This window comes from Phyllobates terribilis, unplaced genomic scaffold, assembly GCF_046119375.1.
Source record: "Phyllobates terribilis strain yellow unplaced genomic scaffold, ASM4611937v1 Scaffold_1__5_contigs__length_1240528914, whole genome shotgun sequence".
Classification (NCBI taxonomy): Eukaryota; Metazoa; Chordata; class Amphibia; order Anura; family Dendrobatidae; genus Phyllobates; species Phyllobates terribilis.
In genome coordinates this window covers 860,428,589-860,456,549 of record NW_027362761.1, presented here as the reverse complement: position 1 = coordinate 860,456,549, position 27,961 = coordinate 860,428,589, and the positions used below count along the sequence as shown (strand labels likewise).

Here is a 27,961-nt window from a genome sequence, read left to right as displayed (position 1 = left end):
TGAGGAGGAGGAGGATGAGGAGGAGCAGGTACTGATTTCCTGCGCTACAGACGGTACTACCCACACCACATTCATACTGTCTCTTCAGTGTGGATGGCGTAAGGAAAAAGAGAATGAGGAGGAGGATGAGGAGGAGAGCATGGACAGTCATCCTCTTGGTGAGGACAGGGATGTGTTGGCTATTGGCTGTCTGGTGCACATGGCTGACTTTATGTTCCACTGCTTTTCCCATGACTCCCGTGTTGTACGCATTTTGGCCAACAGTAATTACTGGTTGGTCACACTTCTAGACCCACGCTACAAGGAGAACTTTCTATCTCTTCTTCCTGCAGTGGAGGGGTCTAATAAAATGTTGCAGTACCAGAAGGCCCTTGTTGCTGAATTATTAAAAAAATGCCCATCTGAAAACACTGGCAGCAGAGGTCACAGTTCCTTAGACAATCAAGGAGACACAAATACGATGCAGCAGAGTTGTAGGACAGTTTTCTCAGACCCTCCCGGCGCCCAGGCCCTGATGTGTGGGATACTCCGACAAGGAGGGAAAAGTTTTGGAAGATGCTGAAGGAGTACCTTGCCGACCGTACCAATGTCCTCCGTGATTCCTCTCTGCCTTATAATTATTGGGTATCCAAGCTGGACACGTGGCAAGAATTGTCTCTCTATGCCTTGGAGGTCCTGGTTTACCCTGCCACTATCTTTTTGTCAGAGCGGGTTTTTAGTGCCGTCGGAGGCATTATAACTGATAGGCGCATCCACCTGTCAACTGAAAATGCTGACAGGCTGACTCTTATCAAAATGAACAAGGGTTGTATTGGGCCAGACTTCTCAACACCACCATGATGATAGCAGCGGAAAATAAAGTCAAATCCAGTGGCTATTTTTGGAGGGTCTATTCCCATGCACCTCTTCACACCCAGACATGGGTATACGCTTTCTGATTTTTTCTATTTTCTGTTGTCCTCCTTCTCCTCATCCTCCACCACCATATCATCAGGGTGATGGTTATGCAACACCCACATCATTTTTTTGTAAGGGTGTTTATGATGCCCATAGGAAATTATTTTAGAGGCCTACCTTTAGCATTCTGTATGTTATACAGTATGTTCTGTTCATGTATACTCCCCAGGGCTAGATGCTTTTCAGCCAATGCACTTAGTGCATGCACATTACCAGTATAGGAGACCCATTCCTTAACAATGGTAAAATTTTTTTTAATGAGGACCTCCTCTCTGTCTCTTCAAAGGGGTATTGGAGTGCATCCAACTTTTGACCAGCCCCTGCAGTTACTGCATGGGCATTACCAGTATAGGAGACCCATTCCTTAACAATGGTAACAATCTTTTTAATGAGGACCTCCTCTACATCTCTTCAAAGGGGTATTTGAGTGCATCCTAATTTTTTGGCCAGCCCTTGCAGTCACTGCATGGGCATTACCAGTATAGGAGGCCCACTCCTTTATAATGGGAACATTTTTTTTTACTTAGGCCCTCCTCTATGTCTCTTCAAAGGGGTATTGGAGTGTGTCCTAATTTTTGGCAGACCTTGCAGTCATTGCATACGCAATAATAGTATAGGAGACACGCTCCTTTATAATGGGAACATTTTTTTTACTAAGGCCCTTCTCTATGTCTCTTAAAAGGGGTATTGGAGTGCGTCCTAATTTTTGGTAGCCCTTACAGTTACTGCATATGCTATAACAGTATAGGAGATCAACTTCTTAATAATAGGAAATTTTTTAAATCAAGCCCTCTATGTCTCTTTAAAAGTGTATTGGGGTTTTTCAAAATTTTGGGCATGCCTTACATTCACTGCATATGCTAATACAGTATAGAAGATCCGCTCCTTAACCCCTTTCTGACCAGGTCTGTAATAGTAAGTAGCTGCGCCCTGGGACCAGCTACGTACCATTACGCGTGCGGCGATCACGCCCGCACACAAGCAGTGCGGGGCCATCGCCGCCGGGTGTCAGCTGATTGTCACAGCTGACACCCGGTGCTATGTGCAGGGAGCGGTCCCGCACCGCTCCCTGTACATTAACCCCCGCAATGCTGCGATCGAAGTCTATCTCAGTATTGCGATGGCAAGGGGGGAGGTGATCGCTATACTCACCTCTCCTGCCGGCATCCCGCGGTGTCTGTGGCTGCTTCTGGATTTTGTCATGTAGGGTTAGGGTTGGGCTAGGGTTTGGGTTGGGCTAGGGTTGAGGTTGTATTAGGGTTGGGGTTAGGGTTGGGATTTTTCCAAAAGTAAAGAAAAAAAAAATGATGACAATATGGCGACCAGTGTTGAGCACAAGTGCTCGCTACTTAAGTATCGTGTGTGTTCGAGTGACATGCTCGAGTCTCTGCCCCATATGCTTCGCGGTCAAAATGTTGCTGGAATCGCCTGCCATGCACGAGCAATCTCCACATGTTTTTTTTTTGGGTGTCTAACAACCGTGAAACATGTGGGGCAGGGACTCGAGCATGTCACTCGAGCACCCGTGATACATGGTGCATACCCGAGTACCCGATGCAAACTCAAGTAAAGAGCACTTGCGCTCAAGACTAATGACAACTTATTCAATATGATGACCTAATGTTATCAAATTCTGTTGTTCCTCTGTGTTCAAAATGTACATCATACCCTTTGATAAAATCTTTGAGGGGTCAAGTTTCCAAAATGGAGTCAATTGTGGGGGGTTTCCACTATTTAGGCACATCAGGGGCTCCCGAAATGCGACATGGCGTCCGCTCTTGATTCCAGCCAATTTTTCATCCAAAAAGTCACACTGTGCTCTTTCCCTTCTGAACCCTGATGTGCGCCAAAACAGTGTATTTTCCCCACATACGGGGTATTGGCGTACTCAGGAAAAATTGAACAACAATTTTTAGGTTCCATATTCTCCTCTTACCCTTGTGAAAGTAAAAAATTTGGGGCTAAAAGATTATTTTTGTTGAAAAAGTTAGATTTTTGATTTTCACGGCTTCATGTTATAAAATGCTGTGAAGCACCTGGGGGTTAAGGGTGCTCACCACACATCTAGATAAGTAGCCTGAGAGGTTTAGTTTCCAAAATGGTGTCACTTGGGGGGGTTTCCACAGTTTAGGCACATCAGGGGCTCTCTAAACGCAACATGGCGTCCGCTAATTATTCAAGCAAATTTTACATTCAAAAAGTCAAATGGCGCTCCTTTCCTTCTGAGCCCTGCTGTGCGCCCAAACAGTGTCTTTTTCCCATGTATGGGGTATCTTCGTGCTCAGGAGAATTTGCACAACAAATTTTGTGGTCCATTTTTTCCTGCTACCCCTGCAAAAATAAAAAAATTGGGGTCTAAAGTAACATTTTGGTGAATATAGTTAAATGTTCATTTTTTTCTTCCCCATTCCAAAAATTCCTGTGAAGCACATTAAAGGTATGTGCACACGATGCAGAAATGAAGCAGAAAATTTCTGCATCATTTCTGCATCTCCCTGGCAGAAAAAACGCATGCAGATTGTACATGCGTTTTTCCTGCGGAATACATGCGGATTGACAAGCGCTTTCCAGGCGATTTTAGCATCACTTGGAAAGTGCTTGACAACTAGGTCACACTATATAAATCCATGCAACCGGCATGGATTTATATAGTGTGACCGTATAAGAATGTTTAAAAATAAAAAAATAAAGCTATACTTACCCTCTGATGGCCCCGGCGTGTGCTGCCGCGTTCGTTCCTGGCTTGTTCCCGGCTGCCGGGATATCGCGAGACACTGCGCTGAAGGGCCTGCGGTCACATGACTGTGACGTCACCGAAGGTCCTTCAGTCTTGCACGCGAGCAGAGGGAAGGAGACCGGGGGCCGTCAGAAGGTGAATATATCTTTATTTTTTATTTTATTCTTGTTTTACAGCTTTTTAAATGGTACCTGGGTGTGGAGGAGAGTCTCATCTTCTCCACACTCGGGTACCATCCGCACATTAGAACGCGCCAATAGCGCAAGTACAAATGCAGTCTTGTGGAATTTGCGCGTTCACGCAAAATTAATTGACATGCTGCGGATTTTTGAGCGCAGCGTTTACGCTGCGGAAAAATCCGCATCGTGGGCACAGCACATGCGGATTTCAATTGGGGAACATTGCTGCCCTTCTACCATGCGTTTTTAATGCGTTTCTGCGGCGTTTACGCAGCTGCAAAAACGCCGCGGAAACGCATTAAAAACGCATCGTGTGAACTCAGCCTAAGAGTTAGTAAACTTCTTGAATGTGGTTTTGAGCACCTTCAGGGGTGCAGTTTTTAGAATGGTGTCACATTTGGGTATTATCTGTCATAAAGACCCCTCAAAGTCACTTCAAATGTGATGTGGTCCCTAAAAAAATGGTTTTGCAAATTTTGTTGTAAAAATGAGAAATCGCTGGTCTACTTTTAACCCTTATAGCTCCCTAATAAAAATTTTGGTTCCAAAATTGTGCTGATGTAAAGTAGACATGTGGGAAATGTTATTTATTTATAACTATTTTGTGTGATATATATCTCTCTGATTTAAGGGCATAAAAATTCAAATTTTGAAAATTCCGAAATTTTCGCCAAATTTCCGATTTTTTCACAAATAAAAACAAGTGATATCGAAGAAATTTTATCACTATCATGAAGTACAATATGTCACGAAAAAACAATCTCAGAATCAGCGGGATTCGTTGAAGTGTTCCAGAGGTATTACCTCATAGAGCGACAGTGATCAGATTTGTAAAAATTGGTCCAGTCATTAACGTGCAAACCACCCTAGGGGGTAAAGGGGTTAATAATGGGACTTTTTTTTTTTTTAAAATCAGGCCCTCTATGTGTCTTCAAAGATCTTTTGGCGTTTTTCTAAGTTTTGGGCAGGCCTTACAGTCGCTGCATGGGCATTACCAGTATAGGAGACGCGCTCCTTAATAATGGGAAATTATTTTTTTTAAACCAGGCCCTCTATGTCTCTTGAAAGGTGTATTGTTTTTTTTTTAAATTTTGGGCAGGCCTTACAGTCAGTGCATATGCTATAACAGTATAGGAGACCCGCTCCTTAATAATTGGAATTTTTTTTTTTAAATCAGGCCATCTATGTTTCTTCAAAGGTGTATTGGGGTTTTTCTAATTTTTGGGCAGGCCTTACAGTCAACATATGCTATACCAGTATAGGAGACCAGCTCCTTAATAATATAAAATTATTTTTTTAAATTAGGCTCTCTGTCTTCAAAGGTGTACTGGGGTGGGATGAAATGGCAACAGGGAGACTACGCAGAATCTCACTGTTGCCACCACTTGTGATGGATCCATACCCCGCCACCCGCCTGACATCACAATTATGTCAGATGGAGCACGTGGTACGGACCTGCCCTCTGCACCTACTTGATGTTCCACCCCCCTCGAGGACGCATAAGGTCAGATTGGTACCGTTCTGCACAGATCCCCCCTGTCCACACGGATACAAGAAGGCACCAGGGAGTGAGAAGAGGAGGCCCATTCAATCACTAACGTGGCATCACACTCGCTCACACCCCTGACAGGCTAAGAGGCTCTTTCACTAGCTCCAGTGAAGCAGAACCTGGTCAGCCTGGGAGAGCTGCCACCAGTTTCTATTTGATATAACGGATTTATATCGGGCTAGAAACCAGCCAGCTAGTACTGTATCTAATGTTGAACCAGAGGTTTGGATAGGAACCACTTTGTTTAGTGATTCTGTCTTTTCTTAGTCAAATTTAGAGTTGGGGTATAGCGATGCTTTAAGAAAAGAAAGAGGTAGGGGTTCCTGATATATATGATAAACAAGCAAGTCTCACCACTTTTAATCCAGGTATTCAGGTATTGTGCCATAATACTAATTGTGCTGTATTGATGCAGAAGCATAAAATTATAAAACCAGTCTATTTTCTCAAGTTATGAATAGAACTGAATTTTCGGCAATAATTACTTAGATTATAGGTAAAAAGGCTTATCATTGATTACATTTAATTAAACATTCGTTACAATTGACTATCACTGTTTTATTATTTAATTATTCTTATGTTACAGGTCACAATTCCTTAGCTCCAACTGCCAGTGTTCCTAGTACAATACCAACAAATATTGCTACAAAAACAGGTAAGCAGGCAGTTTTTATTGATGTGGTATTAGCTGACATAATTCTGTAGCTCTTTTTATTGCATTGAATTGGGGTGGTTAGAAACTAAAATGCATTTTAATTCTAAATTTTTGTCTATTTAATGTCAAAATCGAATCTCTTTTCTAATATACTTTAATTAAAAAGTTACTATAGTTCCCTAACTACTCTAACAGCTTTATTTTTTTGTTTATGCCTTTCTGTGTAATGATGCCTTGTTTGAAAATCTCAGTGCATGCTGGGATACTCAAATGAGTCATCACAAAGGGGCATAGGCTGAGGTGACCACCGCAGCCTATGCCACCACCCTGAAACTAAGCGTCATGAGTGAGGTCCATTTTAAGGGCTGTGCTAGTCCCTGCTATACTGAGCATGCATCAGTTATTAATTTCAACGGATGTTCAGTAGGATCTTGTCAGCATCCAATATGCACAGTGATAGTGCGCTCATTCACTGGCTCTGATGAGAACCTAACAAACAGGCAATCCCTGCATGTGTCACAGCTGTCTTACAGATACGACACATGCAGCCATGGCAGCTCGAGCACAGATGCCGAGCAAGACGAAAATACTCGGGCAACACCCGAGCGTGCTCGGTGAAAGGGTTAACCGAGCACGCTCGTGCAACACTAGTAACCCGTAACCACATTAAATATCAAGTTAACATATGCTCCATCTGTGTACTTTCCTAACGCTTTTTTACTGTTGGACTTGCAAGACACATCTGATTGGTGTGTACCCAACCTGAGTGAAAATCCACAAAGAACCTCAGAAATGCCAAGCTTTTCCCATTTGTTGAATTTTGATTGTATAGAAGGAGAAATGTAATGATGGAGAAAATAATAAATGAATGCTGAAATGTACAGTTGTGGGCAAAAGTTTTGAGTTTGGCTCAAACTTTGGATTTCACAAAGTTTGGCCCTTCAGTGTTTTTAGATCTTAGTCAGATGTTTCTATGGTTATTCAAATATAATTATAAGCATTTTATACGTTTTTACAGTTTTATTGACAATATAGTTTATTATTGACGAATACGTTTATGTAAAGACTCAAGATTTTTTGCAATTCTTCCTGGCATGATGGATATCAGCTTCTGGGCCAAATCCTGACTAATGGCAACTCATTCTTGTCTAATCAATGCTTGGAGTTTATCACAGTTTGTCCACCCAGTTTATGATGATTGACCAAAGGTACTCTATAGGATTGAAATCTGAGAAGTTTCCTGGCCAAGGACCCAAAATGTCAATATTTTGCTCACTGAGCTACTCAATTTCACTTTTGCCTTGTGACACATGATGGAAAAATAATTGTCCATCACCAAATTGCTTCTGGATTGTTAAGAGATGTTTCTCTTGGAGGATGATTAAATACCATTCTTTAGTCGTAGCAGTGTTCTTAGGCAAAACCATGACTGAGCCCACTCCCTTGTAAGAAAAGCGACTCCACACATGAATGGTCTCAGGATGCTTTACTGCTGGCATGACACAGGACTCATAATAGCGCTCACTTTTTCTTCTCCGGAAAAACATTCATCCAAATGTTCCAAACAGTGAGAAGGGGTCTTCATCAGAGAAAATGACTTGACCCCAGTCCTCTGCAGTTTAATCCCTGTACTTCCTGAAAAGGTATTTTCTCTGACGAAGCCCCCTTCAGATTGCTTGGGACAGAAAAATGAAAAATGAAAAAAATATAGATTACAAATAAATTCATGGAATGGCACAGACTCGTTTGCACTGCTGAGATTTCCAGACATAGATATCTCTGGACTGTGCCAAAGGACTTATGTCCATCCACACAGTACTCTTTGGATGGTCCATAATCACAGACATTACTTACCTGGATCTTTTCCCATATATTACATATTACAAGTTTATTTTATGAATTTATTTAAAGCGCCTGAAAAAATATTCTGCATAAACCTGCCTTCCCCAATAAAAAGAAAAATGTGATATTTTCAGCAATATTATATGTATCAAATTCTCAGTTTGGAGTATTTTCCCTTTTCCTGGTATGTTCCAATTATAAAGAAAACAAGAATTATAAAAAAGAACACTGTTCATATATATTGTGCTGGACAAAGTGTATTCATTTCCAACAATGGGAGTCACAACTGTCTAGATCGAAATACTTTGATCGGAGCAGCGGAACAACAACAGTGCTTACACATCACCATGGTAACCAAAGAGTCAAGTGGAATCCTGTATATGGAATATGGCTTCAGTAAAAGAAGACGGCAGCAGACGAGTGAATGGAACAATAGCATGGGTGTACATGTACAAGACAAAGACTCGTTCCTTAAGATTAACTGTTCTTGGCTGTGTGCAGAGCTGTTAAAACAACTAATCTATTGTAAGCAGGACCACCAAGCACAGTGTATCTTCTAATCATTAGCCAACACACGATGCTAAAGGGTATCCTTCCCATATTATACATAAATGCCTCAGACTTACATTGATGCCCATGAGATAAAATCTAATTTGTAGGTTTCAGCGTAGGTATAATTCATTAGACAATTATTGCTTCTTATAGTTGTTTTACTGTAAAACAGATGAACAGTATCTGGGAAACAACTATATAATGTGGCACAGTGCAGTGCCGGATACTGCTGCACAGACATAGACAGGGATGAGTGACGAACAGCAATGAAGAGGCCATGTTCTGCTGATCAATGGGGTGTTTGGATTCACACAGTAGCAATAACACATTGACAGCCTATCAGGATCATGAGGGTCTGAAAAATCCCTCAATATTGACTAAGGAGGTAGTGTCACGGGTGTATCAGATGTAACACTACCTGCAGTTGGTTGCAGAAGATCTCTTCTTTGGCATTAAAGACACCTTCTTAGTTGTTTCACTCTGGGATCCAGTGGCTACCTTCTTCCTGCTAATTGACACACTGGCCAGGGTGTTTAAATAGTTTCACTTTGCAGCAGGAAGGTGCTGGTGATACTCACATGTCTTCTTGTGAATGTTTGGAGCTTTCAAACTGCTATTTTCCTCTGTGGTGCTAGGAGGACGCTTGGAGTTATCTCTCTGAAGTCGGCTAAAGCTAAGCTACTTTCCCCCGTGTTTGTCTCCCTTGTTGTCTTTAGTCGTTAGTGGGGATCGACTAGTGCTCATCCCCCTTTCCCTATCCAGGGCCATGCGCTAAGGAAATACAGGGTTTAGGTTCGCGTGCGGCAATTGGTGAGGAACCAATATAGGGACATTAGTGGAGACTGGGTGATATCAGATCAGTCTAGGAGGTCTCCACTCCCCCCTGTCCCTAGAGTCTGGGCTCCCTTTCCCCCTTTGTGTTGCACTTAGTCTTTCACACATCTTGCTTGACATTATCACCCGTCGTGCACATTTAGGAAAAACAATCAAAAAAAAAAAAACCTGACACTTGGGTTTAATTGTGTGTTATTTTTTTTTCAGGCGTGGTTTTATTTTTTCCTTTCTCCTTGGTATGGGTTCAGTTGCAGAGCTCGCAGAGTAGCTGCGCAGTCTGTCTCTGGAGGTGAATGATCTCCGCTGTGAGATTCAGCAACAGCATCAGCGGCTACAGGTCGCTAATGTGGGGGTCTCTGTAGGTAGGCCTGTCCAGCCTGAACCCAAGGTTGCCCTCCCGGACAGGTTTTCAGGAGGTAGGGACAAGTTTTTTGTATTCAAGGAGGCCTGCAAACTGTATTTTAAACTTCGTCATTACTCCTCCGGAAGTGAGGAGCAACAAGTAGGAATTGTGATCTCTCTACTGCAGGGAGATCCTGAGTCCTGGGCGTTTTCTTTACCACAGGATTCGGTTTGTCTCCAGTCTGTAGAGGGGTTTTTCGGGGCTTTGGCCCTTATCTATGATGACCCTGACCGAGTCGCCTTGGCTGAGTCTAGGCTACGTTGCCTTCAGCAGGGAAATCTGTAGGTGGAGACGTACAGTTCTGAATTCCGTAGGTGGGCAACGTATTCTAAATGGAATGACTCAGCCCTTAGAAGCCAATTTTGCGAGGGTCTTTCTGAAAGATTGAACGGTGCCTTGGCAGTATATGAAACCCCTCAGTCCTTGGAGGCTACCATGTCGTTGGCAATACGTCTTGATAGACACCTTCGAGATAGACGAGTGAGACCATTTTCTCCGGGGCCTTCTTGTTAGGGTTATGTACCTCTGCCGGGGCAGCGGTCTGGCAGTGAACCAGTACTGGGGGAGGTGGAGGAACCCATGCAGTTAGGGGGTGCCTTTACATCATACATTTCCCCAGAGATTCGCAAGAAAAAAGGCGTATATTTTTTTTGTGGGAAAAAGGGACATTTTATTGGGACCTGTCCTCCAATTCCTAAACAAAAGGAGACTGGATTAACCCTTGGTAGTCTGGAGTTGGATAAGCAAAGGGTGCATTTGTCGCAAACCTACAGTTCCCGGTTTGTCCTGACAGCAGAGGGGGTGCTAGAGAGAAAAACCGAGAAAATTTCTGTGTTTGTTGACAGTGGAGCCGGAGTCAGCATGATTGATGCTGAGTTTGTGAAAACTCATTGTCTTGCTTGCTGTACTTTAACTAAGCCTATTTCCATCTTTGCTATTGACTCGGCGCCACTTGCACAGAAAGCATTTACTCAGATTGTACATAATGTAAAACTGAGGGTGGGGGTCGGTTCATTGGGAAATCATCCCTTGCTATGTCCTGGCCAATCTTCCCACCCCAATTGTTTTGGGTCTTCCCTGGCTGGTGAAACATAATCGGTTGGTAGATTGGCAAATCGGGGAGATTATTGAATGGGGAGATTACTGCCATGAAAACTGTTTACATATTTCCCTGGCTACAGTCTCTATGGAAATATTACCTGCTTTTCTGTCTGGTTTTGAGGACGTTTTTTCCGAGATGGGGTGTCAGGATTTACCTCCTCATCGCGCATATGACTGTCCTATTAACCTGACCCCCGGAGCTAAACTAAACTACCGAAGTCCAGACTGTATAATTTTTCTGGCACTGAGAGACAAGCCATGAAGGATTTCATTGTGGAAAATCTGGAGAAGGAACACATTATACCTTCATCTTTGCCTGTGGCGGCAGGGTTCTTCTTTGTGAATAAAAAAGATGGCGGCCTCCGTCCCTGTTAGATTTCTGGAAATTAAATCAAATTACCATTCGAGATCCATACTCTCTTCCTCTGATTCCTGATTTGTTCAGCCAGGTTGTAGGAGCTAAGGTATTCTCCAAGTTGGATTTAAGGGGAGCCTACAATCTGGTTGGAATCAGAGAAGGGGACAAATGGAAAACAGCATTCAATACACCTGAAGGGCATTTCGAGAGTCTAGTTATGCACCTGCGGTATTCCAGCATTTCATAAATTATATTTTCCATCATTTGCTGTGGAGGTTTGTGGTGGTTTATCTGGACGATATTTTGATTTACTCACCTGATTTTAAGACACATCGGAGGCATGTTAAATGTTAAACAGATGCTCCAGATGTTAAGGGATTGCAAACTAGAAAAATGTGTTTACGCCATTCAGGAGGTGCAGTTTTTGGGGTATTGTTGTCATCTTCGGGTTTTTGGATGGATCCGGAGAAGATCTGAGCAGTCCTTGATTGGGACCGTCCCGAGAACCTGAAGGCTCTACAATGTTTTCTGGGCTTTACTAATTTTTTACGGAAATTCATCCAAAATTACTCAGTAATTGTGAAAACCCTTACTGACATGACTAAGAAGGGGTTTGATTTTTCCAAATGGTCGGATGCCTCCCTCAAGGCTTTTTCTTCCTTAAAGAATTATTTCGCCACTGCACCTATACTCAGTCAACCCTTTATTGTGGAAGTTGATGCATTGGATGTGGGGGTTGGGGCTGTGTTGTCTCAGGGTCTGTCCCCTGGTAAATGGCATCCATGTGCCTTCTTTTCTAAAAAAAAAATTTAGACTGAGAGAAATTATGACGCGGATAATAGGGAACTTTTGGCGATCAAATTGGTGTTCGAAGAATGACGACATTGGTTGGAGGCGGCTGTCCATCCTATTACGGTTATTACTGACCATAAGAACCTGTCATATCTCCAGTCAGCTAAAAGTCTCAACCCTAGGCAAGCCAGATGGTCCCTGTTTTTTACTAGGTTCAATTTTGTTGTCACTTTTCGTCCAGGGGTCGAAAATGTCAAGGCTAATGCTTTGTCACGGAGCTTCTCTGGTGGCGGTGACCATGAGAACCCTGCTCTGATATTACAGAAGGGGGTAGTCATTTCAGCATTATATCCTGAACTGGAGGGTGACATGTTGGATGCTCAGGGGGTTGCCCCTGCCTCCTGCCCTTCAGGAAGGTTATTTGTAGCATCTAATCGGCGCCGCAAAGTAATTAAGAAACACCATAACTCTGTGCTTGATGGTCATCCAGGTGGTAAGGCAACCGCAGACCTCCTCTCTCATCATTTTTGGTGGCTGGGGTTGCATCGGGATGTGATTGAACATGTATCTGCATGTAGTATTTGCGGTCGCTTTCTAAGGTTTTGCATACCCCTCCGTCTGGTACTCTTCTTCCGCTACCTATCCCTAGTAGGCCATGGATACACTTGTCCATGGATTTTATTTCTGCCCTACTGGTTTCTTCAGGCAAAATGGTGGTTTTGGTGGTTGTAGATAGGTTTAGTAAAATGTTTCACTTCGTTGCATTACCTGCACTTCCAAATGCCAAAACACTTGCTCGGGTGTTCATAAATGAGATCATGAAGCTCCACTGGCTTCCTTCCGATGTGGTGTCAGACCGGGGGACCCAGTTTGTTTCCAAGTTTTGGAAGGTATTCTGTTCTCGACTGGGGGTGCAGCGGTCCTTTTCCTCTGCCTTCCACCTTCAGTCGAATGGACAGACCGAGCGCATCAATCAGAATTTGGAGACCTACCTCAGGTGTTTTGTCTCAGAAAATCAGGAGGATTGGGCATCCTACTTACCGCTGGCAGAATTTGTCATTAATAATCATCATCAAGAATCCACGGTCAGGTCACAGTTCTTTGGTGCATACGGTTACCATCCACAGTTTGGTATTTTTAGCAGGGGAGGAGCTTCGGGAGTTCCTGAGGAGAAACATTTTGCTTCATCGGTCTCCTCAGTGTGGCGGAGGGTTCTGAGTAATTTAAAGATCATGGGAGACAGGCATAAACGTATGGCTGACAGAAAACACTTGCCAGGTCCAGACCTGAATGTGAAAGACTTGTGTGGTTGTCTACCAGGAATATAGGATTGAAAGGTCCTTCTTGGAAGTTGGGACCTAGGTTTACTGGTTCTTATAAAATAATGGCCATCAGTAACCCAGCAGCGTTTCGTCTTGAGCTTCTGCAGGCCCTAAAGGTCCACAATGTTTTCCACAGGTCCTTACTCAAGAAGTATGTGGAACCTCTTGAGCCCTCACCTCTACCGTCGCCCCCAGTAATGGTTGATGGTAATCTGGAGTTTCAGATTTTGAGGATTGTAGATTCTCGTCTCCAACATCGTTCTCTACAATACTTGGTGCACTGGAAGAGTTATGGTCCAGAGGAGAGGATGTGTGATTCAGCATCAGAGGTGAACGTGCCCAGGTTGGTTCGTTCATTTCACACCTCTTATCCTGAGAAACCTGGTCCTGAGTGTCCGGAACCCACTCGTAGAGGGGGGGGGCGACTGTCACGGGTGTGTCAGATGTGACAGAGAGTCACCCTGCAGTCGGTTGCAGAAGATGTCTTCGTTTGGCATTACAGACAACTTCTTAGCTGTTTCACTCTGGGATCCAGCGGCTACCTTCTTCCTGCTAATTGACACACTGGCCTGGGTGTTTAAGTAGTTTCACTTTGCAGCAGGAAGGTGCTGGTGATACTCACATGTTTTCTTGTGAATGTTTGGTTCTCTCAGACTGCTATCTTCCTCTGTGGTGCTAGGAGGACGCTTGGAGTTATCTCTCTGAAGTCGGCTAAAGCTAAGCTACTTTCCCCTGTAGTTGTCTCCCTTGTTGTCTTTAGTTGTTAGTGGGGATTGACTAGTGCTCCTTCTCCTTCCCTATCCAGTACCAAGCGCTAAGGAAATAGAGGGTTTAGGTTCACGTGCAGCGATTGGTGAGGAACCAATATAGGGACGTAAGTGGAGACAGGGTGATATCAGATCAGCCTAGGAGGTCTCCACTTCCCCCTTTCCCTAGAGTCTGGGCTCCCTTTCCACCTTCCCTTTGTGTTGCACTTAGTCTTTCACACACCTTCCGTAACAGGTAGGTCAGGAACTTATTGAATCATCTCTGAAACTTTTTCTGACCAGCAGTTTTTGCACTTCTCTTTCTTCAATACTTTTTCCCTGTGTCATTTCTCATTATTACACATAACTTAATTTATGGACATTTATGGTTTGGTTTCTTTGCCTGTGTGGATTGGATGGGTTGTTACCCACATCGCGTGAAAATTTCATATCAATAGCATCATTAGAAATATATTTACTTGGAAAATTGGTGACGCATTCAATACTTATTTCACCCACTGTGCCAGGGGCCACTCATTACGGGTGGAAGAAAGGCGATTCTGGTAGTTAAATAGGAAAGAGTTCTTTACAGTCAGAGCAGTCATACAGTGGAATGCCGACCACAAGAGGTAGTGATGGCCGACACTATAACAGCTTTCAAAAAAGGGCTGGACGATTTCTTCAGTAACACATAACATTGTGGGTTATAGTTAAATTACACAAAATGTACAATTGGGGGAGGAAGGTTGAACTTGATGGACCTAGGTCTTGATTCAACCTATGTAACTATGTAACTTTGATGAATCAGGACCTTTGCAAATTTGAGACTTTTTTTCAGTCCTTCTACAACCCAACAAGGTCCGGCTATTTCATGCTGCCCATGTTTTTTTTGTTTTTTTTAAATGACAGAGAAAGTGTCAGCAGCCATATTGTCAAAAGCGATATTTTGTTCAGTCGCCATTTTAAATTAGCTTCTCAGGAACTGATGGTCAACAGCATATATGTTGGTAGATCTTTTCTAAAAAAAAAAAAACTTCTAAAAACTCTTATCTCTTGATATTATAGCTATACTTTAATTTACCCAAAAGCATAACTGAGAGGGCCAAAATGAAAAAAAACTGTGTGAAAAAGGATCAAAGTCTTGGCAATTAATGAGGGCTTTAGTACTTTAAGGTGCCTTAGATAACTGTCAGCTCAATGATGGCTATCTCTTCCAATCCCTCATACACATGAGCATCCAGCTTGGCTGAGCATTTATGTGTTTTCAATGGGGAAAGTAGAATAAGCATCATCTGTTGGAGAAGAGTAGGGAGGTCCTCACATACATTAGATGGTTGGCTAGTGCCATCAAAAGAAGATGTTTATGTGGTCTTTATTCTTTACGATTGCTATCTTCTGACATGGTTCTCAAAGATCATCCATACCCTTTATGTTTTAAGCAAAAATCTCCTTTAAATACATTTGAAAGCATCCCTATAAATATATACTGTATATTACAATATTTGCAATCCAGGGAGTTGAATGTTAACTACTTCTCCCTGACACATAAGTCTACAGCTTGTAAATATGTAACACTACACAAACAGAACAGAGTGAATAACATAACATAAGCTCTAGAGAACAATACCCTTTTGGTTACTGGATGGCTTTATTTGCATGTGTTGATAAAATGTAAAGAATAAAGCGCACAGCTTGTGGAAGATAGTTTAATAAATTATGTATATCACACAGTGCCTGCTGCGTTTTATCATTGTCCTCAAACAACCTTAAATTTATTATATTCAATAATGAGCCTGAATTATTCATTAGAGAATTGTACTGGTTAATACATTTGCCAACTTTGCTTAGTTTTATAAAATCTTTGTTATAATCTTGTAAGTATTGTATCTCCTTTTTTTAACTGCTATAATAATTTCCAAATCATTACTTTACATAAATTGTAGATGACCAGGCAGAGAACTATGGTTATTCAATTTTGTTGTACATAATGACCCATTAGGAATTACTTCTGCTGTATTTTATTTGAGCTATTATGATGATTGATATTACAATAGCAGGCATTGATGTGGTTCAAGAGTATGAATTTCTGTACATTATCTCAATCGGCATCTGTAAACTAATAAAACCGGGAAACAATATAGAAAGTTTTGACACAGATTATCGCAAACAATGCAAAACCTGGTCTTCCAGTATTTCATTATACCAGCCCCTAGTGCCAATAACATGACTTTTACCATTGTAAATATACTCAACGTAGATAAAGCAAATATGTAATTTGTTACCTCTGTATTTTCTTTTTACTTTGTGAAAGAAAAGTCTGAAAGTAAATATGAGTATAAAAAAACTTGCATATGAATTAGCTCTAAATATACAACTTACAGCATTTAGGAGCATGAAAGAAAGGCCCTCATAAGGAAACAGAATATATTTGCTGCCCTTTTACCCCTTTCAAAATTGCAGTATAAAAATGCATTATGCATTACTTCTATGCTTGAGTTTCTTTAATAAATTGCAGATTGTCTTAAATGGTACGTCCACATAACAGTACTAGTTTATCTGATAGTGTAGGAAGGCAGGGGCAAATTAAAGAGGTGGTCGGGCACCTAAAATGTCTTTTCTAAATGTCTATCCTTACACCTTAAACACTTTTGTAATGAGCTTTATTACACAATACCCTACACTTTTCCCCTATCTAGCTAATCCTTAAATATGTTTTTTTACTGTACTTGTGACATTTCATTTGAGATGAGTCTCAAATGTGATGTCTCAGGAGGCTGAGGCTGCACTCACTCCCCACAGGGTCACTCACTGTTTCTATCACCGCCCCCTGATGATGATTGATTTGAGGGCAGTTCTAGAAGCTGTGGAGTGGTGCTGGTGTCACTCACTGCTTCTATCTATGCCCACTGACGTCTTCTTTCACAGAAGCTACAGCAGTGGTGGTGATAAAAGCAGAGTGCTGGCGCTGCACTCACATCTCCCCTTCATCCATCACCCATCACAGCATGTCCTATTTTTGTCTAATTTACTATCAGACTCAACCATTCAAGCATATGGAGATCCATGGGACATGTATGCAAATTGTAAGGCTTTTGATTTCTTTTTGTTTTGCATCCATGTCTGACAGATCTTCCTCCTTTAGAAACTTGAATAAAAATATGTGACTTTCCAAAGGGTTTTTTATTGTCTTCAAATAAAAATGGGAAAAAAATGGAAGGAAAAAAAAAACAAACAAAAAGGATGACAACTGATGAAACAATCTATTTGTTTCTCTCAGATGGAAACACCTACATTCTTGTGTGAATCCAGCCTAAGCGGGTCAAATTTGTTTCTAATTTGTATAAATCACCAATATAAAACTTATTTTTGACATATCTGAATCAAAAAAGTTATGAAGTCTCATAATATATAGGTATTTTTGTGAGCCCCCCGTCACATGATTTATCACATGTCAGGTAACATATCACTTGACATGTTATTGATAGGTCATTTGATGAATGCACTGGTGCGCAGGTGAATATTTGGTGGACACTAAAAGAGGAAAAGAGCAGAGTTGTTTTTTTTTCCTACCTGCACTACTTATGGCATTTTACCCCTCAAAATAAATACATACCACACCCTATATGAAAACAAACCACTCGCATAGGTATCACTCACTCTATACAATAAGGGAAGACATTATATATAATATTAAAGGAAACCTAACAGATTATTATTCCCTATCTAAATAAATACAAAGAAGCCTAGGGTTTCTATCATCCAGATCATTTTTATGACGTACATAGCATTAAGCAGTGATAGGAGAAAATAGGATAATCGCACTGCACTGCCATTATCCATTCAAGTTATTAGGGAAGGGGTCAGCGGAGAGCAGTCATAGGTGCTTTGCAATCATGTACTCTGTTCAGTTGATTGACTTTTCACTCAGCACCCTGCAAAACGGGCTGCAGTGCAGATATGTTAACCCCTTTCACCACTTACCTATGACAAGGACATGATCTGTATGCTATTTATAACCTCTAAACTATTCTGCCTTCACTTAGATTGGGAATCCTGATTTGACCCATTCCCTTTAAGTATGGACACTAAGAAAAAGTCCAGAAATGTTGTGATTAACTTAATCTCCCATACTTGTATCCGAAAAGTACACTTTTTGCAGCATTTTTGCTTTCATGTACACTGCTTGATTCCACTACTAATCTATTCTGTTAGGAATGAGCTGTGAACTAATTTTTCTGCCGTTTCTTAAAACGCAGAATGCCATTTCTATTGGCTTCTTCCCTATGCAAAGAACTAGCTTTAGAAAAAGTGACTATGCTCACATGTCCATCAACACTCAGCTCATTAGATGGACCTGCACATTGCTACAGTATACGCTCTGACCACTATGATTTTTTTTTTTTATTGTTCATTTTTAATGATTTATACATGAATGGTACCCAGAAGAGACTGTTTTGTTTGTTAAGCTGGATAGTTTATGGACATTTAATAAACTGCATATTTGTTTTGAACCCCTGTGTGTGCAAATGTAAAGTGACCACGAGCTGTAGTCATGACCGAGCTGCTGTCCAGTTACGCTCTGGCACTTTATAGGAAAACAGTGTCCCAATTCCAGTGTGCTGTCAGGTGTGGGGTGCATCACACTCACTTGTAGGCTGCAGTCCTCCGCTGTCTCCAGGCCTCCATCCCCATGAGCCGCCACACATTACTCAGGGGACACCAAGTTCATTGTAACAAGCAAACATTTACTGGTCAGTTCAAGTTCATCAGGTTGTGACATGTGGGATAGGGCACAGATTTGCATGTTTCTGAACTTCCTTAGTACAATGCATCTTCAGCCCTACCACTCGTTTGCCCTGGACTATCACTAAGCCCACTGACTCTGTGAGCCTCACGAATTTCCTGTCCACTTCAGCAGTGCATCCAAGACCAGCTACCTGCCCTTCACTTGATTCCACATCCACAGGCCTCGAGATATCAGAAGACCAGGCACTCTCCCTAGTACCTGGACCAAGCCCTAGGAATCAGATGTTGCAGGAATGTTCAAAAGGGATATCAGTACGGCTAGCCACTGCCTCAAACGATTGGGACATACTAGCCCTAGCAACCCACTGAACCTGAACTTGACTTTGATTTATGTCCTATACATTTGCTATGCCACTTAACTATATGAACAGTACTTATGCTATCCCAAATCTAATCTTGTGCTTACCCTGCACTATGCACTACTCACATTATACATTAACACTTTACATTGCTTATACGCTGCACATTACCATCACACAATATAAAAGATGCAAATCCCTATTAACATTAAATATAAAACCGCATAACACTGTACACATGGCACAATTGTTGTCTTCATGGGTAGGAACACAGCAGAGCAGTCCATCATCCTTACACACCAGCATCTGAGAGCTGATCTCTTACAGTGCTTACAATTGCTCATTTTGCCCTTCTATCCGTTTAATTCCTCTTTTATCTCTGCTCTATGTAAAAACAGGAATTATATTCTCCCTGAATTTACCATTCCACCCTTGTGGATGAGCGAATTTGTTCGAAATCCGAACTTACAACTTAAATTCGTCACGAATATGGCACATTAGATTTCGTGATCGGAAAGGCGAGCAAAATTTCTTACATTCAGGAAAAATCGTCAACGTTCGGCGAATAAATGCGAGAACTTGATTGCGGGGCAACTACAGCATTTTTAACAGTTTTGCTGGCATAGTGCTTGTGTATGATGAGCAGGGGGACATGTAAGATAAGTGGGGGGCTTTTGATAGCTCAGAACAGGTCAGATCAGCGGCGCGCTTGTAATCTTTTTTTTTTTTCCTGTAGGCGGTAACTTTAAGTCAGGAAAGCGTGGCTAGCCAATTAGAGCGTAGGAAGCATCCACACTGTCCAGACACAAGGGCTTCTGTCATTGGCTGCTGAAATCACATGTCCTCTTTATATAAAGAGCAGACATGTGACCTCAGCACCATTTTATGTATGTCACTTGTGATAGATGCTGCTCCTGCACTCTGCTCCTGTGTAGTGAGAGATATTAGCTACATAGATGGGCGCTTGTTTGCAAGTCAGATAGTGTATATAAGTCCTGTGCTGTGTACCTGTAAAATCGATGTTGCAGCACTTTTTTTTTTCTTGTGCAATTGCTGAGATTCTGACAGAAAGAGCAGGGTCTATGCAATAGAACTGTGTTGTGCATCAGCTGTATTGTGCTCCATGCACAAGTATAACTTATATCTATTTTTTCACGTTTTAATGTGATGAACCAAGCAAGCAAGCCCTTGCAGCCTACCGTTTGATTTTGTGGGGTTGAAATTGAGCTGTATGCAGACTCTGCAGAGCTGTATGCACAGTAAAAAAATAGATTTTTTTCTCTTGCTAGCCACAGTCCAGCAAAGATTTTTTTGTGTCGCAAATGTGATACACTCTGCTAAAAGCCACCTAATATTTTAGTGGCATTGAAATTCAGCTGTTTTCAGAGTAAAAAAAAGATTTTTTCTGTTGCTAGACAGAGTCCAAAAAATATTTTTTGTGTGTGGCAAACGTGGTGCACTCTGCTATACGTCAGCTAATATGTTAGTGGCGGTAAACTTCAGCTGTTTTCAGAGTAAAAAAATATTTTTTTTTCTCTTGCTAGCCAAAGTCCAGCAAAGATTTTTTTGTGTCGCAAATGTGATACACTCTGCTAAAAGCCACCTAGTATTTTAGTGGCGTTGAAGTTCAGCTATTTTCAGAGTAAAATAAAAAGTTTTTTTCTGTTGCTAGGCAGAGTCAAAAAATATTTTTTTCTGCCGCTATAAGCCATCTAATCCTTTAGTGGTGGTGAAATTCACCTGTATTCAGAGCTTATGCAGAGTAAAGAAAATCTATTTTTTGCTGTTCCTAATGTGATACAGCAGGTTAGATCTGAATTTGAAATAGTTTGGAGAATATCTCATATGTTATACAAGCCTCATCCATAGTAAAAAATACTTTGTTCGGTTCCTAACATTATACAGCAGGGACATCTCAGTTTGAAATAGTTTGGAGAATATCTCCTATATTATACAGGCCTCATCCACACTAAAAAAATACTTTCTTCTGTTAGTAACATTATACAGCAAGCCATATCTTACCTTGTAATTTAGTGCCGCTGAAATTCAGGTGTGTGCAGAGCTGTTGCAGAGGGAAAAATCGAATTTTGTTTTGCTAATAGCGTACTTCTACCACCACAGTACCTGAGCAACATGAGTGGAAAAAAGAGAGGTCATGGTGGAAGGGGGAATAAGCTTGTGTTCAAGGTATATAAGTGGGTTAGGTGGTAATGTTAGTGAAAGCACTAGTGAACCAACACCATCATGTCCTATCCGACCACTGACAACTTCTGTTACTGGACAGGCTACTCCACTCCCTTTCTTTGGCAGCCGCACAGTGATATGCCTTGTTGATAAGGCCCAGAAAGAGCAGGTGCTCCAGTGGATGGCAAGCCCTGCTTCAAGTGGCCTCTCCTCTTCTTCCTGCACCTCAACATCACACACAGTACAGTCCACAGAGGTGGCACCCCAATTACCCTTGCTTCCCCCCGCATCACAACTATCCAAGTGCCCAACTGACTGGAGGGAACCACAGATGTGCGAGTCTGTAGAACTGTTCACCCATTCTATATCATGGGCATCAGAAGTGTGCTCCAAATATTCACACAGTCAAGAGGAAGAAAGCATCTGCACCGATGCCCAAAATTTTTTAGGTTTGATTCGGGGCAGGACAAAGTAGGGTCAGAGCAGGTTCCTGACCCCCGTCATCAGACGTTAACCACCGGGGAGGGAGGTGATTCTGATGAGACTGAGATACCTGAGGCTCATGCTGACTGTACTGTGCTGTCAGGGCAACAAGAGGAGAAGGGTGACTCTGAGGGCGAGGAATGAGATAACACATTGAATGATGACGAGGTTGAAGATCCTACTTGGTGTGAACCCAGAGTCACGCAGCCAAGTAGCTCATCTGAGGAGGTGGAGGAGGAAGACGAGGAGGTTACATTTCGCCCTACGGCGCAGACACGTAGTGATGCAAGAACGAGGAGCATTGCATCCTTAGCCACAACAACTGTGGCTGTGGCCAGCAGTGGTCGCCGGTCTGCAGCTCGCAGAGATAGCAAGGGTTGCCTAGCCTGGGACTTTTTGTCACTGCTAAGGATGAGCCAACTCAAGTTATCTGCAAACTTTGCGATAAAAAGTAGAGGGAAAAACTGCAATATTTTGACTACTACATGCATGAACGATTACATGCGCACACAGCATGCGTTGCGCTGGGAATCTCACTGCGCTGAAATGCGGACCAGTGGACCTCAACAACCATCAGCTGCCCCATCAACAGCATCCGCTTCTTCCTCCTCCTCTGTTACCGTGCCAAGTATTGTCACGCAGGTCTTCCACCGCAGAACCTCTGGTTTTCTACCCAGTCCAGTAAGGCTGAGTAAGAGCCCATCAGCTGTAACGGAAGCGGACAAACCTGCTGTGTTTGTTTCACCGAGCACACAACACCTTTCTCAATCCACTGTTACATCTCCGCCTGCACCTCACTCACGGTCTAGCAGTTTGTCCGGTTCACCGTACTCCACCCTCTCTCAGCACTGCAGCCAGCTCTCGGTCCCACAGTTGTGGTCACGTAAAAGATTGTTTCAGCCTACACATGACAAAGCTGAGAGATGGAACTCCACAATCTCCAATCTGTTGACCATGGAAATGGTGGTGTTAGGCCCTGCAGCCAGTTGTGGTCACGTAAAAGATTGTTTCATCCTACACATGACAAAGCTATGAGGTTGAATTCCCCCATCTCCAATCTGATGGCCATGAAAATGTTGGTTTCTGAAAGCTGATGGCTGTCGCAGTCCCCCAGTACCAGTTGTCCAGTTGCCATTACTTCTCTAAGAAAGCTGTGCCTGCGCTACACCAGCATGTCGCAGACAACATCACCCATTCCTTGACCAAATCTATGTTTGCCAGGGTGCATTTCACCACAGACACCTGCACAAGTAAGCATTGCCAAGGGCGTTACATCTCGCTGACTGGGAACTGGGTGACTCTGGTGGATGTGGGGGCAGGAGGGGAAGGGGCTGCTCCACAAATCTTGCAATCCCCAAGGCTTGCAGAACAAACTTCTGTATTTCCCACTTCCTCCACTACTTCTGCCTCCTCCACCTCCTCTAGGGCCTTCACCTGCACACTCAACCTCTGCCTTAACGAGACACGTGTTCCAACAGTGCAGTGCGAATCCACACCATCTCCATACTGAGCAGCCAGGACTCACTGCAATCAGGCAGTCTTCAAAGTAATGTGCCTTGGAGATCGCAGTCATACAGCTGAAGAGTTGTGAACAGCTCTCCAGGCTCAGTTTGAGAAATGGCTGTCTCCGCTGACCCTGGAGCCAGGGAAGGCTGTGTGCAATAATGGTGAACCTGTTGGCAGCCCTACGCCGAGGCGAGCTCACACGCGTGCCTTGCATGGCTCATGTACTCAAACTGGTGGTACAGCGATTTCTCCGCCACTATCCCAGCCTGGATGAGCTGCTTCAGAAAGTATGGAAGCTGTGTGCTCACTTCCGCCGTTTGCACCCCTCATGTCATTGACTTGCATCGATACAGAGGTCTTTGTCCATGACAGTTAACAGGTTGATATGCGATGTGCCGATGCGGTGGAATTCCACTCTGCAAATGTTGCAGTGACTGTGTCAGCAGCAACGTGCCCTGATGCAATATGTCATGTCATGTAGCCTAGGCCAACGCAGTATGGATGTGGGGCATATCATGTTTACGGATTGGGAACAGATTAAGGACCTCTGCACCCTTCTGCACAGTTTTGAAATGGCTACTAAAATAGATAGCGCTGATTATGCCATCATCAGCATCACTATTCCGGTCATCTACATGCTGGAGCAGACTTTGAATAGCATGCGGCACGAGGTGTTTGTCCCAGAAAAAGAGGAGGATGCGGAAGGGATAAGAATGTCTCAAAGTTCCAAACTGTCGTCACACAGGCGGATGCCAAGTGACGGTGGATTCCTTCGATCGAGGGGGTTTGGTGATACCAGGCATACTGTTAGTTAAGGTGCAAGAGCCGAGGAAATGGAGGAGAAAAAGGTGATGGGCGAGCAACAGTCAGAAAATGAAGAGTATAATCATCTCCTCTCTGTTGAACGTGGTTGGCAAGAGGGGATGGAGGAAACAAGCATCAGTGTTATGCGGCCAACAATAAAGCCTGTCTTTGGACCTCCTGGAAGAGCCCGACATATGAGTGCCTTCTTGATGCACTATTTGCAACATGATCCCCGTATAGTTAGGTTTCAAAATAATGCTGACTATTGGGTTTCCACTCTGTTAGATCCACGTTATGAGAGTAAATTTTGCCGATGCTTCCCACCCAGGAAAGGGACCTGCTAATGTTGGAGTATCGAAACAAGCTTTTAAGCAACCTTAATAGAGCTTTTCCCCAAGATAGGAGTGAGACACACAATGCTCATCGCAGCTGTAGTCTTTCAACGTCTGGCACGTCAGTTCGTCAACGCCAAAACATAACCAGCAGCAGCAGAGTAAGTGGCAGAAACAATTTCTGTGAGTCCTTTCACACATCTTTTAGACCAGCTCATGCACCAGCACAACAGAGTACAAGTCTGACACATGGTGAACGACTGTAAAGGATGGTGGAGGAGTATCTAAAGCTCAATGTCAATACCATCAGGGAGGATTTGGACCCTTTTACATTTTGGTCTTCAAAAATGGATGAATGGCCTGAGCTTGCCTGTCATGCCTTGGAAGTTTTATCATACCTGGCAGCCAGCGTTCTCTCAGAACGTGTCTTCAGCGCTGCTGGTGGTGTCCTGATGGATAAGTGCAGCCAGCTGTCCCATGAAAGTGTAGACTGCCTAACTTTCACCAAGATGAACAAGTCATGGATCTCTAAGGACTTCTGCACACCAATCGCAGACTGTACAGATTAGACGATGTTGTAGCTTTTAGTGTGCTGCATGGATCTTGCACAATTGCAGTCTGTGATATGGCTTGTGAGCCTGCACTTGCTGCTGCTGCTGCTGCAAGTATTAGGCCCTAATTTTTTGAAATGTGGAGAATCCAGATTGGGTCTCTCCATGTATCGGGTTGTCTGTAGTGGAAGAGGTGTCGTTCCTAATTAATTATACAATTTCTTCTGTACTGAAATTTATGCCACTTTGCTGGTGTTAGGCCCTAATTTAGGGAAATGTAAACACTCCAGGTTAGGTCTCCATCTCCTGGGTTGGCTGTAGTGGGAGAGGTGTCGTTCTTAAATCTACAGTTTTTACTGTACTGAAATTTATGCCACTTTGCTGGTGTCTGCCACTTATTTTTGGAAATGTGGGGAATCCTGATTGGGTCTCCATCTACTGGGTTGGCTGTAGTGGAAAAGGTGTCGGTTCCCATTATACTACTTATACTCTAGTGAAATTGATGCCACTTTGGAGGTTTTAGGCCCAAATGTTTTCAAATGTGAACACTCCTGATTGGGTCTCCATCTAATGGTTTGGCTGTAGGGGAAGTAGTGTCGGTCCTAATTATACTATTTCTACTGTAGTGAAATTGATGCCACTTTGGTAGTTTTATGCCCAAATGTTTTCAAATGTGAACAGTCCTGATTGTGTCTCTATTTACTGGGTTGGCTGTAGGTGAAGAGGTGTTATTCCTAATTGTACAATTTCTACTGTAGTGAAATTGATGCCACTTTGTTAGTGTCTGCTACTAATTTTTGGAAATGTGGGGATTCCGAATTGGGTCTCCATCTACTGGTTTGGCTGTAGTGGAAGAGGTGTCGGTCCCCATTATACTACCTATACTCTAGTGAAATTTATGCCACTTTGGTGGTTTTAGGCCCAAATATTTTCAAACTTAAACACTCCTGATTGAGTGTCCATCTAATGGGTTGGCTGTAGAGGATGAAGTGTCGGTCCTAATTATACTATTTCTACTGTAGTGAAATTGATACCACTTTGGAGGTGTTTGGCCCTAATTTAGGGAAATGTGAGCACTCCTGATTGGGTCTCCATTTGCTGGGTTGGCTGTAGTGGAAGAGGTTTTGGTCTCCTTATACTCTAGTGAAATTTGTTTTTTGGTGCAGATATTGTTCTCCACACAGGGGTACACAGACATGATAAACTCAAAATTAGTAAATAAAGCAGGCTACAGCTCCGCTTAAAATTCATTGGGGCAGATATTGTTCTCCATACTGAGGGGAAAAAAAAGGTTAAGTCCGAGCAGCTTCCTGACCCTCGACTGTACTGTGTTGTCAGGGCAAGAAGAGGAGGAGGGTGACTCTGAAGGCGAGGAATAGGATAGCACATTGGATGATGATGAGGTTGTCAATCAACTTGGTGTGAACCCAGAGGCATGCAGCTGAGTAGCTCATCTGAGGAGGTAGAGGAGGAGGAAGATGAGGAGGTTACATTGCATCCTATGGCGCAGACACGGAGTGATACAAGCAAGATGAGTACTGTATCCTTACCCACAACCCTGACAGTGACCAGCAGCGGCCGCGGGTCTGCAGCTCGCAGGGGTGGCAAGGGTTGCCTAGCCTGGGCCTTTTTTGAGCCCGCAAAGGATGAGCCAGCACACATTATCTGCAAACTTAGAGATAAAAAACTCAGTAGAGGGAAAAAGTGCAATAATTTGACTACTACATGCATGAACCTTCACATGTGCACACAACATGCATTATGCTGGGAATCTCACTGCGCTAAAATGTGGACCAGTGGACCTCAATAACCATCAGCTGCCCCATTAACCACATCCGCTGCTTCTTCCTCCTCCTCTGTTACCGTGCCAAGTATTGTCATGCTGGTCTCCCACCGCAGAACCTGGTTCTCTATCCGCTCCAGTCAGGCTGAGTAAGAGCTCGTCAGCTGTAACGGAAGTGGACATACCTGCTGTGTTTGTTTCACCGAGCACACCACATCTTTCTCAATCCACTGGAACATCTTCGCCTGCACCTCACTCACGGTCCAGCAGGTTGTCCGGTTCACCATGCTCCACCCTCTCTCAGCACTGCAGCCAGCCCTCGGTCCCACAGTTGTGGTCACGTAAAAGATTGTTTCAGCCTACACATGACAAAGCTGAGAGATGGAACTCCACAATCTCCAGTCTGTTGACCATGGAAATGGTGGTGTTAGACCCTAATTTTTTTAATTGTGAAATCTCCTGATTGTGTTTCCATCTGCTGGGTTGGCTGTAGTGGAAGAGGTGTCGGTCCCCATTATAATACTAATACTCAATTTAAATTAATTGTTTGGTGCAGATATTGTTCTCACAGGAGAGCACTTGATAAAATAGAAATTGGTTTTCTTTATACCGTGGTTTATCACGCAGGCTACATCTCAGCTTAAAATTATTTTGGACAGATATGTTTCTCCACACAGGGGTACACAGACATGATAAACTCAAAATTAGCATATAAAGCAGGGTACAGCTCCGTTTAAAATTGTTTGGGGCAGATGTTCTTCTCCACACAAGGGTACGCAGACATGATAAACTCAAAATTGGTATATAAAGCAGGCTACATCTCCACTTAAAATTGTTTGGGGAAGATATTTTTCTCCATACAGGGGTACACAGACATGATAAACTCAAAATTGGCATATAAAGCAGGGTACAGCTCCGTTTAAAATTGTTTGGGGCAGATATTCTTCTCCACACAAGGGTACGCAGACATGATAAACTCAAAATTGGTATATAAAGCAGGCTACATCTCCACTTAAAATTGTTTGGGGCAGATATTTTTCTCCACACAGAAGTACACATGTTACATGCACACCGCTAGGCTCAGATAGGGCGAGGCGGGTTTCATGAATTCTTTGGAATCCTGGGGGAACTGTTACTCAGGGCGACCATAGGCTGCAGCTTCTCTCAGGCACACGATAGATTAAAT

At 43.0% G+C, this 27,961-nt stretch overlaps 1 protein-coding gene across 2 annotated transcripts in view; it reads left to right on the top strand.

The window, feature by feature from the left end:
* The window catches only part of EMCN (endomucin), a 237,336-nt gene that overhangs the window by 41,323 nt on the left and 168,052 nt on the right, over window positions 1–27,961 (top strand). For both annotated transcript variants that reach the window (XM_073655386.1, XM_073655378.1), the window contains exon 3: window positions 6,009–6,077. In XM_073655386.1, coding sequence (XP_073511487.1) covers window positions 6,009–6,077 — 69 coding nt within the window. The remainder of the gene's footprint in view (window positions 1–6,008; window positions 6,078–27,961) is intronic.